The 17942-nt window shown below is 46.0% G+C and overlaps 2 protein-coding genes across 3 annotated transcripts in view; both read left to right on the top strand.

The window, feature by feature from the left end:
- Positions 1-3978: 3978 nt before the first annotated feature.
- On the top strand, positions 3979-12212 carry pklr (pyruvate kinase L/R). 2 transcript variants are annotated; one of them, XM_026912001.3, is made up of 11 exons: positions 3979-4121; positions 5150-5288; positions 5562-5653; positions 5725-5856; positions 6114-6300; positions 6888-7161; positions 7285-7435; positions 7950-8102; positions 11202-11368; positions 11643-11824; positions 11954-12212. In XM_026912001.3, exons 2-11 carry the CDS (start codon positions 5159-5161, stop codon positions 12058-12060), a joined length of 1575 nt encoding a protein of 524 aa, XP_026767802.1. In that variant the 5' UTR covers positions 3979-4121; positions 5150-5158; the 3' UTR covers positions 12061-12212. The 2 variants fall into 2 exon arrangements, with proteins under 2 accessions (XP_026767802.1, XP_026767804.1); XM_026912003.3 differs by lacking the exon at positions 11954-12212 and having other exon boundaries at positions 11629-11819.
- Positions 12213-13421: 1209 nt separating this feature from the next.
- LOC113525472 (potassium/sodium hyperpolarization-activated cyclic nucleotide-gated channel 1) overlaps positions 13422-17942 on the top strand; it is a 28088-nt gene continuing 23567 nt past the window's right edge. Inside the window, exon 1 of the mRNA XM_026911997.3 lies at positions 13422-14377. Within this exon, the coding sequence (XP_026767798.3) occupies positions 13755-14377 (623 nt within the window). The 5' untranslated portion in view covers positions 13422-13754. The remainder of the gene's footprint in view (positions 14378-17942) is intronic.

Genomic DNA, 17942 nt, shown 5'->3' with positions numbered 1-17942 from the left:
CACTATCGCCGCCATCACCACTCTCAGCATTATCATCGCCACTATCACCAATATCGCCACCATCGCCACCATCACCATTATCACCATCATCACCATTATCACCATCATCACCACTATCGCCGCCATCACCACTATCACCAATATCGCCATCATCACCACTATCGCCGCCATCACCACTATCAGCACCATCATCACCAATATCACCACCATCACCATCATCACCACTATTGCCGCCATCACCACTATCGCCGCCATCACCACTATCAGCACCATCATCACCACTATCACCAATATCACCACCATCACCATCATCACCACTATCGCCGCCATCACTACTCTCAGCATTATCATCGCCACTATTACCAATATCGCCACCATCGCCACCATCACCATTATCACCATCATCACCACTATCGCCGCCATCACCACTATCACCAATATCGCCACCATCGCCACCATCAACATTATCACCATCACCACTTTCGCCGCCATCACCACTATCAGCGCCATCACCACTATCAGCACCATCATAACCACTATTGCTGCCATCACCACTATCAGCACTATCACCACCATCACCAGCATCACCATTATCAGCACTATCATCACCATCATCAATATCATCACCATCATCGCCAACATCACCACCATCACCACTATCAGCACTATCATCGCCAACATCACCACCATCACCACTATCAGCACTATCACCACCATCACCAGCATCACCATTATCAGCACTATCATCACCATCATCAATATCATCACCATCACCACTATCACCACCATCACCACTATCAGCACTATCATCGCCAACATCACCACCATCACCACTATCAGCACTATCACCACCATCACCAGCATCACCATTATCAGCACTATCATCACCATCATCAATATCATCACCATCACCACTATCACCACAATCACCAGCATCATCGCTGCCATCACTGTCATCACCATCACCGCCATCATCAACATGACCATCACTAACTTTACCATCACCACCATTACCAATATCACCATCACCACTATCAGCACTATTGCCAGGCGAGTCAATTGGCTGTTATTGTCATTTCAACCATGTATAGCTGGTAGAGTACACAGTGAAACGAAACAACGTTCCTCCAGGAGCATGGTGCTGCATAAACAACACAGAACTACATGAGACTACACAGAACAAAATAAACCTACATAGACCTACACAAGACTCCATAAAGTGCACCTGTGCAAACAGAGCAAGACAAGTACAAATCTCCTAAAGCAGGACAATAGGCACAGTAAAGAACTGTGTAGCATTGAATAGTACACAGTTCTAGTGTGGATAAAGTGGATAAAGTGCCATATGTAACAGGTTGTGCAAAAAGGTATAACAGTATAATCTTAAAATGCTGTAAATGTATTTACTATGATAAATACAGTGTAAGCAGCAAGAGTGCAGGTGGTCACCATCACCACTATCACCATCACCACCATAACCATCACCATCACCACCACCACCACCATTATCACCACCACCACCACCACTATCACCACCACCACTATCCCCATCACCATCAGCACTACCATCACCACCACTATCACCATCACCATCACCACCACTATCACCATCACCATCACCACCACCACTATCACCATCACCACCATCACCACCATCACCACTATTACCATCACTATCACCATCACCACTATCACCATCACCACTATCCCCATCACCTTCACCATCGGCACTATCACCATCACCACTATCACCATCACCACTATCCCCATCACCTTCACCATCGGCACTATCACCATCACCATCACCACCACCACCATCACCACTATCACCATCACCACTATCCCCAACACCTTCACCATCAGCACCACTATCACCATCACCACTATCACCATCACCATCACCACCATCACCACTATCCCCATCACCTTCACCATCAGCACTATCACCATCACCACTATCACCATCACCACCATCACCACTATCCCCATCACCATCACCATCACCATCACCACTATCACCATCACCATCACCACCATCACCACTATCCCCATCACCACCATCATCAGCACCACTATCACCATCACCACCATCAGCACCATCCCCATCACCACCATCACCATCATCAGCACCACTATCACCATCACCACCATCAGCACCATCCCCATCACCACCATCACCATCATCAGCACCACTATCACCATCACCACCATCAGCACCACTATCACCACCACCACTATTCCCATCACCATCACCACCACCACCACTATCACCATCACTATCACCATCACCACCACTATCCCCATCACCATCAGCACATCACTGATCAATAATTAACAAATGTGTGTGTGTGTGTGTGTGTGTGTGTAGGCTGTATCCGGTGGGCATCACAGTACAGAGATATCCAGTCAGAGACATTGTACTGCAGAATTATCACATACCGGCTGGGGTGAGATTTTCAACATGTCCTGAATTACATGCCCTGTTCCCTGTTCCCTATTCCAGATTGTGTGTCCTAATAAAAACTGCAGTGCATTGTGGGTATTCTGAGTTTAAATCTCTCTGCAGACTCTGGTGCAAGTGTGTCTGTACCCTCTGGGGCGGAGTCAAGATGTATTTCAGGACCCTCTTACCTTTGACCCTGGTCGTTGGATTGGGGCTGAGGCAGGAGAGGGGCGGGGCAGAAATGATGTCACAGCGGAGACAGGCTCGGGGGCAGGGTTTCGCTCCCTGGCATTCGGCTTCGGGGCGAGGCAATGCGTGGGGCGAAGAATCGCTGAAAACGAGATGCAGCTCTTCCTCCTGCACGTGAGTGTGTAAGAGGTTTAAAGGTCACACGGGGGTCTGGAGAACATTAGGAAAGGGAGAGCAGAGTGTAAACGAGAGAAATGTGGGCAGTCATATCTAATAAAGGTGTGCGTGTTTGTTTTACAGATTCTGAAGAATTTCCGTTTGAGTGTTTCGTCCAAAGAGGAGCTCAGCACCAAATACACACTCATCCTTCAACCAGAGTCTCCACCCACAATCACCTTCTCCACCCTCTCAGACTGATCACCTGTCAATTGTTCAATCAATCACTCAACCAATCAGCAAATCAGCTAACATGTCAATCAGTCAGGCCAGTTAATCACTTAATAAACTAAATCATTTTGTCTTTCTGATCTTTTCTCCTTATTCACCTACAGTGTGGTGTGTTCTCTAATCTCTCTCAGTGTGTTTATTAGAGTTACACACACCAACACGCACTGATACACACTGATACACACTGAAAAACAATTGACACACACATTGCTTCACACTGACCCACACCAGTACACATCGATACACACACTGACGCACACCAATACACATCAATACACACTGATACACACTGACACATACTGATACACACTGACACACTATCACTATCTTCACCATCACCACCAGCACCATCACTATCACCTGCACCAACATCATCATCTCCACCATCACTACCATCACCATCAAGTACACATCGATACACACACTGACACACACTAACACACTGATACACACCGACACATACTGATACACATTGAAACACACTGACACACTCCAAACTCTACACACCTACACACACTGATACACACCGACACACTCCAAACTCTACACACTGCTCCTGTTAAAGTGTGTAACGATGTCTGTTTATCAGACATGGTCTTCATAATTAAACAGAAGTGGAGCTGAACATCTCAGATTGTGTCACTGAGTCATAAAAAATTAGAGTAAATCATTGTGTAATATGCAAATTAAGACTTGTTTACCAGGGAAAGGGGCAGAGTGTGTAGGTTTGTGGGCGCTTCCAAAGTTTTTATAGTGGTATATATTTGCATTTAAACTTAGGGTCAGCGCATGCTAGTGGTCACATGATTGTACACGCCCACTGTACATGCCCATAAACACTCAAGACAATCAAATTATTCTGATCTCAGAATGTAAACACAGCCAGTGTCCAGCAGATGGAGGTAAACTTCATCTCAGTGTGTGTGTGTGTGTGTGTGTGTGTGTGTGTGTGTGTGTGTGTGTGTGTGTGTGTGTGTGTGTGTGTGTTAAGCCACGTTCCACACGGTAGCTGATCTCAGTTTCTAAATTGACGCTCTCTGAGGTGGGAAACTTTTTTTTTCTTTTCATAATGTCTTCTAGTGAAAAGTTTATCTATTTGATCTAATTTGATCTATTTGACATATTTAGTCACATTTATTCTGGTGTGTTCTGTAGTGCAGAGGGTTAAATGTGTGTGACGGCTGCAGAAAAGTTCAATCTGAGTTTTGTGGGTGTAAATATTTTGATCTGGATTAAAATAAAATTGGCAGATTTGTTAAATGTTTAGCATTAAAATGTAAATAAACAATAATAAATTAAATAATAACATCAAAACCACTGTGTGTGTGTTAAAGAATGTTATTGTGTGTAACTGTGATATTATCTGGTGTTGTTCTTGGTGTGTATCTCCTGAGTCACCTTCTGCACAAAGGTTTATTTGTTCAGTAGATAATCATTCACAGGATATGATAAAGTCTGTCTTCAGGGGAATTTTAAAGAGTGTCACTTTTTATCCAGTTTAATTTAACTTTAAATTCTGCAGTGTTTAAATGTTTAAACATTAAAATGTTTAAAAGTTAAAATGTTTAAACTAATGTAATACTGGGCCAAATTTGGAAGTTAAATTTGTTAGCACTTTTTCGCTTAAGGCACGTTTTTCCATAAAATAAAAAAACAGGCACTTTCTCAGTTCTCTGTATAAAAATAATTTGGGGTGGAGCTACAATTGAGCCGAGATTTTAATGTCATTAAATAAACTCCTCAGCTTTGGACCAATCACATCTTAGATTAAAGGATTATGATGTGATACCTAGAAAACTTTAGCCACTGCTGCATGATATCCACAGTTAACCAAAATCCGCCCACATGCGGCCCACATCTGTGTGTTCTTATCTGAGCCAAATAACTATATATAAGTCCAGGTTTGATCCTAAAGAATTTCCATCTAACTTTTCTAGGTTTGGCAAAACATCTGGTCCATGTCTCTTCCAAATCTGTTTAGCCGTAAGTCCATGTGGAGCAGATAACAGCCATGTGTGATAACTAATGAGTGAAATTGTCTGTCTGTCTGTCTGCTTGTCTGTCTGTCAGTCTGAGGTGATGGACTCGTTTATTCAGCAACAGCAGGGTCACTCGGGTGTTGGTGACTCTTTCCTGGAACATTTGTGTTTATTGGACATTGATCAGGAGCCAATCGCAGCACGCAACACTGGCATCATCTGCACCATCGGTAAGCACCAAGCCCTCTGATTGGACAGAAAAATACTGACATTCACCTAAAGCTCTGCCCCAAACACTAGAGTTGCACTAGAGATTTTATGATTCCATGATTATTAATAGATATTTATTGATATTTACACACATCTGTAGTTAGGACTTTCTCAGTTCTGTTTTCTGTCAAAGGAGTGTGTGTGGGTAGGGGCTATTACCCATAATGCACTGCAACCATACATCAGTGAGAAATGGAAATAAGATTATCTCTGTGTGTCTGTGTGTGGTGAAGGCCCAGCGTCTCGCTCTGTGTCGAAGCTGCAGGCTATGGTGAAGGCAGGAATGAACATTGCTCGTCTCAACTTCTCCCATGGAACCCACGAGGTGTGTGTGTGGGTGTTTGTGTGGGTGTTTGTGTGTTTGTGTGTCAGATGTTCTGACAGAATGTCTCTTAGTATCACAGAGAATCTATCCGGAATATTCGTGAAGCAGTGGAGTCATTGACCTCTGACCCTCTGACCTATCGACCAGTGGCCATTGCCTTGGATACCAAAGGACCCGAAATACGCACTGGCCTGGTACGAGGGGTAAGTGCGTGTGCGTGTGTGTGTGTGTGTGTGTGTTACAGTATGCGTACAAGCTGTGTGACTGAAAAAATGAACCTGCGTTACACTATACTCCGTCTTAATTGCTGGAATTCATCAGTCATGTTATTAGTTTAATCTGTTTGTTTAAGGATCTGTCGCAAATGGTAAGAATGAGTGTGATTTATTGTATTTGTTTTTTCCTTCATATAACGCCTCACTAAAGTGTGTGTGTGTGTGTGTGTGTGTGTGTGTGCCAGCTCGTGGATGGTGAGGTAAAGCTGGAGCGTGGCTCTGTGGTGACGGTGGTGACGGCGGAAGCGGATCGGAATGTGACGGATGGTTCCCGTGTTTGGGTGGATTATCCTGATCTGTCCCGCGTGGTAAAGACAGGAGGAACCATTTACATCGATGATGGACTCATCGCCCTCACAGTGCTGCACATCGGTACATATGCCGACACACACACACACACACACACAAACCTGAATATTCCACTAAAGTGTTTCAGCAACCTTCAAATGTTTTCTGGGATACCATGACAACTAGGACCTAGTCCTAAACCACACACACACACACACAAACACACACACACGCATTGGGGTATTAAATAATAAATACTGTGTCAGAATGTTCTGCCTCTTATGTGAACCTGGGTAACCTTTCCCGACACACATTTTAACGATTTGGGACACTAATAACATAGTGAGTGTGAGTAGTGTACACCACACTGTACACGACCAGCTGTGCCGGAGGGTAATTTGTGATTTGGGATGCAACCCTTAGCCAGTTGTCATGGTAACAGAAAACTTGTTTTTCTGATTTTTTGAGAGACTATTCAGTGCAGCAGTATGGTGATTTGGTGCACAACTCATGACCGTAGGGGTCAGGTGTGTCTGAGTTTCAGTGTCACTTCCATTGAATAGTAACATCATCTCACACTCGTGGACCGATTGGATCACTCAATTTCAGATCAGATAGCATGATCATTCAGTTACATTTAACACACAGGCTCCGCCCCCTCTGTCCCTCAGGTGACGGGTGGGTGAAGACTCGGGTGGAGAGTGGTGGCATTCTTTGTAGCCGTAAAGGTGTGAACCTGCCGGGGGCAGAGTTAGTGAACTTGCCTGCAGTGAGTGAACGGGACAGAGCCGACCTGCAGCTGGGAGTGGACGAGGGAGTGGACATCGTCTTCGCTTCCTTCATCCGCTGTGCCGAGGATGTGAGGGCCGTTAGGAGGGCTCTAGGACCCAGTGGAGCTAAAATCAAAGTCATCAGCAAGGTGGAAAACAGACAGGGCGTGCAGAAGTGAGCTAACATACACACACACCACTGTTACACACACACACTACTGTTACTGTGTAGTTTTCAAGAGATTCTGAGGGCGAGTAACGGAGTGATAGTTATCTGTCTGTCTGTTTATCTCTCTAGTTTTGATGAGATACTGAGGGAGAGTGATGGAGTGATGGTTGCTCGTGGTGATTTAGGGATTGAGATTCCAGCAGAGAAAGTGTTCATCGCACAGAAGATGATGATTGGACGCTGCAACTCAGCGGGAAAACCAGTCATTTGTGCCACACAGGTCACATGGACTACAACATCATCTGTGTCGCTGCCGGTTGATCTCGACATGTTTCACTCCCAACACACACACACACGCACACACACACTGGCACCACACTCCTCAGTGAGAACACCATCCTCTTCCTCTTCCTGTCCTTGCCATGATAAATGTCTCATGTTGTAGAAAAACATCCTCATGGAGGAGAAATCCTCCACTGAGCAACACACGCCCCAGTTCTCCTCTGTAGTGTATGTCGAAATCTATTGGCTGTTGTAGAAAATAAACTACGTCCCTCAAAAGGTCCCACCTTCTGCTTCAAAAGGATAATCACACAGGACACCACCCTGATATCATTTAATAGAAGTTTTAATTAGATAGGTGGACATGCAATCAAACAGACACACAGCCACACAGATAGAAAGATAGACGGAATTAAGAGCCTAAGAGGGCCTAGAATAGAGCTTTGTGAGCCAGCTATTTTATTGTAATGAAGTCATTGTTTTACATTTGTTTCTTTTATTTGTGTGTGTAGATGTTGGAGAGTATGGTATGTAATGCCCGGCCAACCCGTGCTGAGAGTAGCGATGTAGCCAACGCTGTGCTGGATGGAGCCGACTGTGTCATGCTGTCTGCAGAGACGGCTAAAGGGCGCTACCCAGTGGAGGCAGTGTCCATGATGCACTCAGTGAGTATGTGTGTGTGTGGTGCTTTGCTCTGTGTTTGGGCCAAGCCTTCTCTTCTTCAGTAATACATGTCTCTGCACAGCTAAGAAGTGATTATGTAAATTTGATGCGAATCAGTATGTAAATCAGATATAATGATTATGTAAATATGTGAATGTCACTTCTGTCAGAGGAGGCAGGATGCAGTCACCAAGTCTGTAGTTAGAATCTGAATCAAGAGCTGGATTACACACACACAAACACATACAGACAAACACACACAAATGGTGGTGGATCATAAAAGACCAAAAGTTCGCTCAGGTACTGTGGCGCGAGACCATTCAGTGCTTTATAGGTCAATAGTAGTATTTTATAATCAATAAGAAATGTGATTGGGAGCCAATGCAGTGTGGATAAGATAGGGGTGATGTGGTCATATCTTCTGATTCTAGTAAGGACTCTCGCTGCTGCATTCTGGACTAACTGGAGCTTGTTTATGCTCCTACTGGAACATCCAGACAGTAAGACATTACAATAATCCAACCTAGAGGTAACAAAAGCATGAACTAATTTTTCTAATTTTTTTTTGTGTAGTGACAATATATTTCTCATCTTAGCAATATTTCTGAGACGAAAGAAGGCGATCATAGTAATAATATCTATGTGAACTTTAAATGAGAGACTGGAGTCAATAATCACACCAAGATCTTTTACTGCTGCAAGAAAACTTGCTTCTGGCTGCATGTGTCCTAGTACAAGTATTTCTGTCTGTTCAGAATTAAGTAGGATGAAGTTACACAGCATCCAGTTTCTAACATCCTTTACACATTCCTCAACTTTATTAAGCTGGTGTCTCTCATGTGGTTTTGCTAAAACATACAACTGTCTGTCATCAGAATAACAGTACTCATAGTTACAGAGATGTCCAGAATGGAGACAGAAGAATATAGGGCGAAGGCAGTGGCCCAGGGGCAGCAGAGTTTCTGGACAACATGGGAGGGAGTGGTGAATGGTGTGATCAATATATAAACTGCCACAGGCCTTGCGCAGCTTTCTTATCAGGGCAACATATGACACCCTGCCCTGCCCCTGAAATCTCCAACAGGGGCTTGGCAGTGAGCAACTCTGTGACCGCTGCAGAATCAGCAATGCTACTCTCTGGCACATTCTGTCAGGGTGCAAGACTGGGCTGGCACAGAGTCACGTTAGGTGGTGAGACAGCCAGGTGCTCAAGAAGCTGGCAGACGTGGTTGAAAGCAGGAGGCAAAAAGAGCTCAGCAACAAACCAGCAGGAAATGCAGTTCATCCGACAAAAAGATATACCAGATGTCAGCAGCAGGAGGTCAACACTCAACCTTCTGACACAAGGAGTGGAGTGGAGAATGGAGGTGGACCTTGGCAAGCAGCTGCGCTTTCAGGGAGAAATCTGCAAAGCTCCAGTGTGGCCAGACATTGTGCTGTGGGGCAAAGCTGTGAAAATGGTCATCCTGGTTGAGCTCACGGTGCCATGGGACGAAGGGCTAGAAGCAGCTCACAAGAAGAAGAAGCAAAATACTCAGACCAGGTGGCAGAGTGCAGGGAGGGTGGATGGAGTGTAAGACTCTACCCAACTGAGGTGGGAGCCAGGGGCTTTGTGGGTGTCAAGAACATGCGAGCAGCAACTGAAGAAAGATTAGCTGTAGGGGGTGGCAGGGAGACGTCCCTGTTAACTGCTCTGCCACCAGGAGATGTTCCAGGATAAAGGGTGAAACATCAAAGTGTGATGGTCCCTGGCTGATGACCATACAGCGAAATAAGCGGGCACCAGTGGAGGTGCAACAGGCACAGAGTCCAGCAAGTCCAACACCTGCCTGTTTAAAATAATACTGATTTTTGTTTCTTTAAAGTGTTCCAATGCTTCCAAAAATATGAGTGTTTATGGACTCTTCAACCAGTGTTAGTTGTGTTTGTGTTTATACTGTTTTTTTCTTTCTTCTGAGTGTACATTTGTACACTTTTAATGCATCACAATAATACAGGCTGAAATCTGCTTTTTTGGGTTTCCTGTGTTTTTGGTTAGATAATTTCCTTAGCTCTTTTCCGAGTTTTTGCCATTCTGTGTCAAACCTGACCTCTGTATGGTCTCCTAATTTTGTACAGCTTCCTGGGTTGTGTGTGTGCAGTGGGGCTAGTTTCTTTTCTGTTAATGAACACAGTAATTTGGCTGTGATCAGTCAGAGGAATTCGTGGTTTAACAGTGAATGCACTGAAAGAGAAAGGGTCTAAAATTATTATCATATAGTGTTCTGTGCTATTGCCAAAAGATGAGCAGAACGTGTACTTTCTCAAAGAGTCCTCCTTGTGTCCTAAAATTGAGAGTATACGGACCTAGGCTTTGACAGAGCTGCAGTAGGTCCTTTCCATTCTTATTAACCTGCAGGTCAAAGTTGTGGTGGGGAGGCTGGCTGCTCTGTGGATGTGGTTGTGCTAGCTGGTCAGGTAGTGCCTCTGAGTGGGTGGAATGCATCTCAAAGTGGGCAGGTTGTGGTTCTGGATGGGCAGGTTGTAGTTCTCTAGGTGGGTGGGTTGTCTCCTTGCAGGTTTGGGTGGCTATTGACTGTCTTTGAAGCATTGAAGCTGGGACTTCATTATATATGTTAAAGTTCTCGTGTACAGAGCTGAGACTAGCTTTACTACCTTTAAATGTGATGAAGCCTCTGTGATATACATATGCATTTACAGTCAGGATAACTGTATCATTGTCCTTTCCATCTACTGATGTCTGTCTCCCATTATAAAGGCCATTTGTTTTGTGGTGACTGTAGTGGGAGCAGAGAGCTTTGTGGCAAGCATTGTTGCAGTTAGAACATTAGGCTGGTGATGGTCCTGTCTGCTGTGAGGGTTTTTGGATTATCCTTAGCTTGCTTAAGCTTGTATGTTTTCTTTGCCTGTGTACTTTTCAGTTCTTTTCAATCACTTATTTTTCATTTTCACACTCATTTTCATTGACATATTTATACTCTGCTTCTCATATTGGCCTCTCTCTCTCTCTCTCTCTCTCTTTCCCTCATCTATGTCTCTCTCCCTGTCTGTCTTTCTCTCTCTGTCTCTCTCTGTCTCTCTCCCTCGGTTTCTCTCTGTAGATCTGCAGGGAGGCTGAGGCGGCTCTGTTCCACCAGCGGGTGTTTGAGGATCTGAGACGTCTCACTGCTCTCAGCTCAGACCCCACAGAGGTGACGGCGATCGGAGCAGTCGAGTCGAGTTTCAAATGCAGTGCAGGGGCCATCATCGTCCTCACTACCTCTGGGAGGTACACACACATATACACTGCCATATGCACACACAGACACGCAGATCATCATTGCTGTTAGCCTAATGAACACTCCTGTACATCTTCAGCCTCTCTTCTCTTGGTTTGGCTCCGCCTCCTGTACATCTCCACCCCCTCTCTTCTTGTTTCTGCTACAATACCTGAATCCTGTTAAATTAATTGTAAAGTCAGCTCCTTTACATTTGCTCACCTGTTTTTTTTGGCTCCTCCCACTCAGTTCTGCACACCCTTCATTTTAGCTCCTCCTCTTCAGGTCTGCCCATCTGCTATCTCGGTACCGCCCCCGCTGTCCCATCATTGCTGTGACGAGGAATGCTCAGATGGCCCGCCAATCACAGCTGCTCTGGGGAGTATTCCCCGCCCTCTTCCAAGTCGCCCCTGCTAAGATTTGGGCTGATGATGTTGACAACAGGGTCACCTTTGGCATGGACATAGGTGTGTGTGTGTGTGTGTGTGTGTGTGATGTGATTTTTTTTTTTTGTAGAGAACTTTAAACAGTAATGGTGTTAGCCTCTCATGCATGCCTCTAATATTAAAGGTGTGTGTGTGTGTGTGTGTGTGTAGGTAAAGTGCAAGGCTTCTTTAAACCAGGTGACATGGTGATCATAGTGACTGGATGGAGCCCTGGATCTGGACACACAAACATCATGAGAGCAGTGACAGTGTCATGAATCCTCAACTCTGATTGGATACAGCCTTTACACTCAACTCTGATTGGATACAGGCTTTAAACTCTTAACTCTGATTGGACACAAATACTGACTCATGTTATTCATTAAATGTTTCTGGTAAATTGCTTAATAAAATAGAAGTCAAACTGAAACACAGCAAAAGAAGCATTCATATACAAACAGTATAAAACAACCTGATCTCTCTCTCTCTCTCTCTCTCTCTCTCACACACACACACACACACACACACACACAGTCACAGTTTAAGTGTCAGTAGGGATGACAGACCTGCTACTGTCAATTTATAGAATGTCTTGCTGTAGCTGTATTACACAGGTGTGTGTGTGTGTGTGTGTGCGCGCGTTCCTTCTTTAATTCACACTGTCAGTAGAGATAATCCAGACACCAGAGATACTGTCACTGTCTTTATACACACTTTATACTCTCTCTCTCTCTCTCTCTCGTTTCTTCTGTGTATGTCTCGCACATCCTCTCTCGCTCTAAGCCCCGCCTCCTGCCTCTTTTTACTTTTACCTGGTTGGTTGACACTGTCGCGGCGCGCTCCCGTCTCGGGGATGCGGTTGCCATGGTAACGAGGCGCCGAGCCCTAGCCTGCTTGCGTGTGTGTGACTGTGTGATTGTGTGTTTCTATATTTATGTAATTGTGTGTATGTGTGTGTGTGTGTGTGTGTGTGTGTGTGCCGTTCTTTCGCTCTTGCACGCACTATATTCGAGCAGAACCGGAAATCTGTACATTTATAACCATCAGCACGTGGAGGTCTGACTACAGAAAGACTTTTGTAAGAAATGTAAATAATAAAAAACAGACTCGGACTAACGGGAGACTGACCTGAATGCACGCGCACGTTTTGATGTCTTGAGGAGGAGAAGCGTGTGCATGGAATAGAGCGCGAGAGCTAGCGGAGTTTCACCTTCAGCTCGTGCTGATGTCTCGTGTTCCTGTCGGACGGAAGCCCTGTTGCGCGTGCATTACCAATGTCTCACTCGCGCGGGTTTGGTTTGGGCAAAGCTAAGATGAACATTAGGAGCGCGAGCGCGCTTATGGTTTTCTTTCTTTCTTTCTTTCTTTCTTTCTTAATACGTCGTTAACGTGAGCGCGTGCGTGCGGGTGAATGTGTGTCAGTATGAATCAGCGCGCGCGGGTGTCTGCTGATCCTTCTGTTCTGACGCGGATCAAACGTCCTTGTCATCCTCACATTAACGGGACACACACGCCGCTGCCATATTAAGGCAGAACAAACGAGCACGCGAACGGAGCGACGGTCATCAGCACCCACCGGAGACCGGAGGAGCAACAGCGTGATCACGCGGGAGGGGGGGGGAGGGGGGTAACGGTGGGGTTTCTCTACTGATGACTCCGCGAAGACACGGTGGTGGTGATGATGATGATGGTGATGAGGGAGCGTCCGCGGTGAAGGACAAAAAGGAACTCGCGCGCGGATGAATGACGCTCCAAGGGCGTTGAGGTGAGCAGCATGGAGGACGGAGGGGACACAGCGCGCGCTCTCAACACCGGATGAAGGAAGCGAGCGACCTTCACCTTTCTAAACGACACGCACGCGAAGTCACGCTCTTGTGTGTCCCGACACTTCAGTAACTCTGTGTGCGTGTGTGTGTGTTTTATAGTTTCGGTGAGGCAGTGTAACAGGTCAGTGTGTGTGACCTCACGCACCATGGATGGAGCAGTGGGCGGGACCATGGGCGGGGCCTCATCGGACCCTCGGCCTGTGCGTAACGGAGACACGAAGCGGCGCAGTAAGGGGAGTTTACCCTCTCCCGGTTTCCGTCTCTCTCAGGCGTCTCTGGATGGCGAGGTGGCCCCGAGACGCCGCCCATCCGTCATGAGCTCGTCACGAGACGGCACCAGTACGTTCCGGTCCGGCACGGCAGCAGGCACGCCCACCACACCTGGCCCACCTGGCTCCGCGCCCTCTGCTGGCGGGCCGCGCACTGTGGGATTTGCTGCGTCCCGTGCTGCCCTCGCATCCACCTCGTCCTCTGGCACAGGCGTGGTGGTGATAGCTGCTGGAAGCGGGGTCACAGGAGGGGCGGAGCCAACCACCACCATGACAACTGCAGCCGGAAGTCCAGATGTTGTTCCTGGACTGGACGGAGAGGATTATTACAGCTACTCAAACCAGTCAACGTTTATGCAGCGGCAGCTCGGCGCCATGTTACAGCCTGGAGTCAACAAGTTCTCACTGCGTATGTTTGGATCCCACAAAGCTGTTGCTCTCGAACAGGAACGACTGAAGAGTGCCGGTGTGTGGATCATCCACCCATACAGTGACTTCAGGTACAGGGGACACAGGACAGGGGAGGGATGTGTGTGTGAAGGCAGAGACTGAACCAGGGATGTGGAGATGCAATGTTTGGATGGACAGATTGATGGGATGGACAGATGGGTAACAAATGGAATAGTGGGTATAGAGGAAGTTATTAATTGAGGGGTGGAGGAGTTGAAAGGTGTAGAAAGAGATGAATGAGTGAAACTGTACTAGCTGATGAATGGGAGCGACGGATAAATAATCAAGAAAGTACAGCCTGATGGAGAGACTGTAGAAACAGAAAGAAAGGAGAGTGATGTTGGAAGAGAGAGAGAGAGAGAGAGAGAGTGTGTGCATTTGTGTATGCAAAGGAATTTCTAGGTCATATTAAAAGCTAATAGAATTTAGAAAATTCTTCATAATAATAATATTCACAAGCTCAGAAATGTGTGCGTTCCTATTGGCTGTTTCTGAAAACTTCTCGGTCTGTATGCAAATGAGGGGAACGACCTGGCCAATCAGACTCTCCCAGTGGAAGCAAACTCTTTACATTCAAGTCTAGAGTCTGGTGTAAAGCTGCTTATGGAGCTGTGTTCTGAGTGTTACTCACTCATACAGAGGAATGGTTTAGACTTCCCCTGTGTTCTCTGGGTTCTCTCAGTTCTCTTGAGTCTCAGTACCCTTGGCTTTCTTGGGTCTCTTTGGTCTCTTAGGAATTCTACAGTGTTTTTGTCATTCACACTTTCCTCCTTTAAGTGAGACTTAATTTACGATATTCTGAAGTCACATTTACTATGAACGACTCGTTGCACACCCTGTGATGTCTGACACATGGGGTGGGCGATATGATGATCTTAGATCATCAATTATTAAAATGTCTTCAAGAACTGCGTTTACAGAGAGATCATGAGCACTGTTATACTAAACGTGTTTTGACAGTTGCTCTCTAAATGCTCATGTTTCCATTCCCGTGTTTTCATCCCTGTGTTTTTGCTCCTGTGTTTGCACTCCCATGTTTGCATTCCTGTTTTCATGTTTGAGTTCCTGTGTTAAGACTGAACATGACTTCTCGCCCTAACTGGATCTCCACTGCTACTCCGTATGTAAATGAACTCATCACATCATCGGACCACATCATATAAAATTGACATATTTATATTTTCTATTTGAATTTATATTCACAGCATAGAACGATGAGATGAATATTAATGTAGATTTACACACAGTCAGAAGTTCACTCATTTCAGTTTCTCAAGGTCAGCTGTGTGTGTGTGTGTGTGTGTGCGTGTGCTCATAAAAAGCATTCAGTTTTCTACTGCGATTATCTGCCTGTTTCTCTCTCCCTTTCACTTTCTCCCTGTCTGTCTGTCTCTCTCTCTCTCTCACTCTGTCTCTCGCTCTGTCTCTGTCTCTCTCTCTTTCTTTCCATCTCTCTCTCTGTTTGCAAACTGCTCCCATTATAATCAGTGCTTTACTCAGATTCTCAGATTCACCCAATAATTGAGAATCACCTTCACTGCTTTTGCACTTTTCACTTTATTAAACTCCTGCTCTGGAGGACTAGTGGTTAGGCCACAGTGCTCTCACTGCTGTGGCCTGGGTTCGACTGCCAGCCAGTGAACCAACCCGTGCAACAGTGCACTCTCAGTGCCGGTCCCAAGCCCAGATAAAATTGGGGAGGGTTGCATCAGGAAGGGCATCCAGGGCATCCAGCGTAAAACTATTTGACAAATCAAATACGTGAACCAATGATCCCCTGTGGTGACCCCTAACAGGAACAGCCGAAAGAGGAACAACAGGAACAAACTCCTGCTCTGGAGCGGACACTCTAATGTACCACTGTCCTATCTTACTGATTAATTTCTTCACATTATGTCAGTTTTCTGAACCCATCCTCTTCTGGGTGATGCCACATTAAAAACTTATGTCAAGTTAAAAAACTCACATTTATGGATGGAGATTTGTGCACATTCAGAAATGGCTTGCGCAGCTGCTTAAGTGGATTTTCTGAGCTCCATGTTCAGATTATTAAAATCACCTATGTGTAGTTCATGCCTCTGACGTCACCAGATTTTTCTTGAGTAGAAGCATCCGAGACAGGTACTGTGTTTGTAATCAAACATCTAGCTTACATGCCTAGTTTAATTTCATGTTAATGGTGAGTTCAATTAACTGGTCACGTATCATCTCATCCTGAAGCGCACCTAACGTGCATGAACTAGCCAGCCCCTTAAGTTAGCAACATATTGGCTTGCAGACTCACTGGGCAGCTGATGACATTGCCTGATTATATACTATCATAAGAGAGCGTTCTGAGGAGCAGCAAAATATTTGTGTAGAAGATCTACAGCATTGTTGTATGCGATGTTGGCGATGTTACAAAGCGTCCCAAGCATGCGTTGTCCCTCTGCTCCCAAACGCTGTAGCAGTAATGCCACTTTCCGAGCAGCAGTCACCTCAATTAGCTCCACAGCTATGATGTATGTTTTGAAGGGCTGTAAACAGTGAGTCCAGGGCATGGGGGGGACATTTTCCAGGCAGCGTGAAAAAACAGTTCAGGAGGAGGGGGAGAAATGCCAACCATCCTCATTGCCAAATATCGTGTTTGTAAACAATCGTCTCAATTAAGTGTTTCAATTTACTGTCTCTGAACACCTCCGAACCACCCACCCCCTTCTCATAATCCCTCATAGGTTATTATATTACACATAAAACATTTGCAGCATAACTGAACACAACATAACACAGAGGACACAGAACCAGTCCATTTGCAAACATAACATTCCCAATGTAGGTGGGGAGGCACAAGGCTGGGGCAGCTGGCGTAAAAGTCTGGGGCCTGTGTAGGGACTGCTGGAGGTGCATGCCATGCCATGCTGAGGGTATGGTCTGGCATTTATTATCCTCACTGTGTGTTGGAGCTGGCACCTTCCGGAAGTGGCTGGAGTGCCATTGTGTGCCATCACTGAGAAAGTAGATAGCCAGGCCCAGCTGACGAGTGACTTGAAGAGGAGAGGACCAGTATGAGGCCATTGTTTTGTCCCTGTGAGGCCTCCAGACCAGGTGACCCTCATGCGCCATAGCCAACACACATGCATGCAGGGTACCAGGGACCACTGTGCGATGCCACGCAGGCCCCATTCCAGCAGAAAAGCTCCTGTTTGACTCAGGAGAATGCAGCCATCTCTTCTGGGACCTTGTTAGGCCACCCTGAATGAAAATGCAGAGCTGAGAGAGAACTGGGTCCTGTTTGGAGGTGAGACTTGCAAATACTTGCAGTGAGACTGTGGTCTGGAGGGGTGTGCATAGTATTTGGATGATGTCCTGCTCTCCATGGTCATTGGCCCCATTAGGAGCAGTGGTGGAGTTGCAACGAGAGAGTACATCCACCACAACATTGCCACTGCCTTGTGTGAACTGCAGATTATAGTTGTACTGATGGAGACAGTCCGACCAACCGTGTAACCGTCTAGCAGCTGCTGCAGATCTGCTGTGACTCCATCCCGGAGAGCCAGTGGGATGCAGAGAAGTTGCTAGATGACAGGGGTAACAGACAGGTTGAGGAGAGGCTGGTGCTCAAAGGCAGAGAGTAAG

Source organism: Pangasianodon hypophthalmus, chromosome 1 (genome assembly GCF_027358585.1).
Source record: "Pangasianodon hypophthalmus isolate fPanHyp1 chromosome 1, fPanHyp1.pri, whole genome shotgun sequence".
Taxonomy (NCBI): Eukaryota; Metazoa; Chordata; class Actinopteri; order Siluriformes; family Pangasiidae; genus Pangasianodon; species Pangasianodon hypophthalmus.
This window is presented reverse-complemented; position numbering and strand designations above follow the sequence as displayed.

Bases quoted from the DNA above. Each gene is read 5' to 3' on its own strand.
- pklr (XM_026912001.3), top strand. From the start codon at position 5,159: ATGGACTCGTTTATTCAGCAACAGCAGGGTCACTCGGGTGTTGGTGAC. The intron at 5,654-5,724 runs GTGTGTGTGTGG...AATGTCTCTTAG, and splicing joins TCTCCCATGGAACCCACGAG to TATCACAGAGAATCTATCCG. The intron at 7,162-7,284 runs GTGAGCTAACAT...TTATCTCTCTAG, and splicing joins AACAGACAGGGCGTGCAGAA to TTTTGATGAGATACTGAGGG.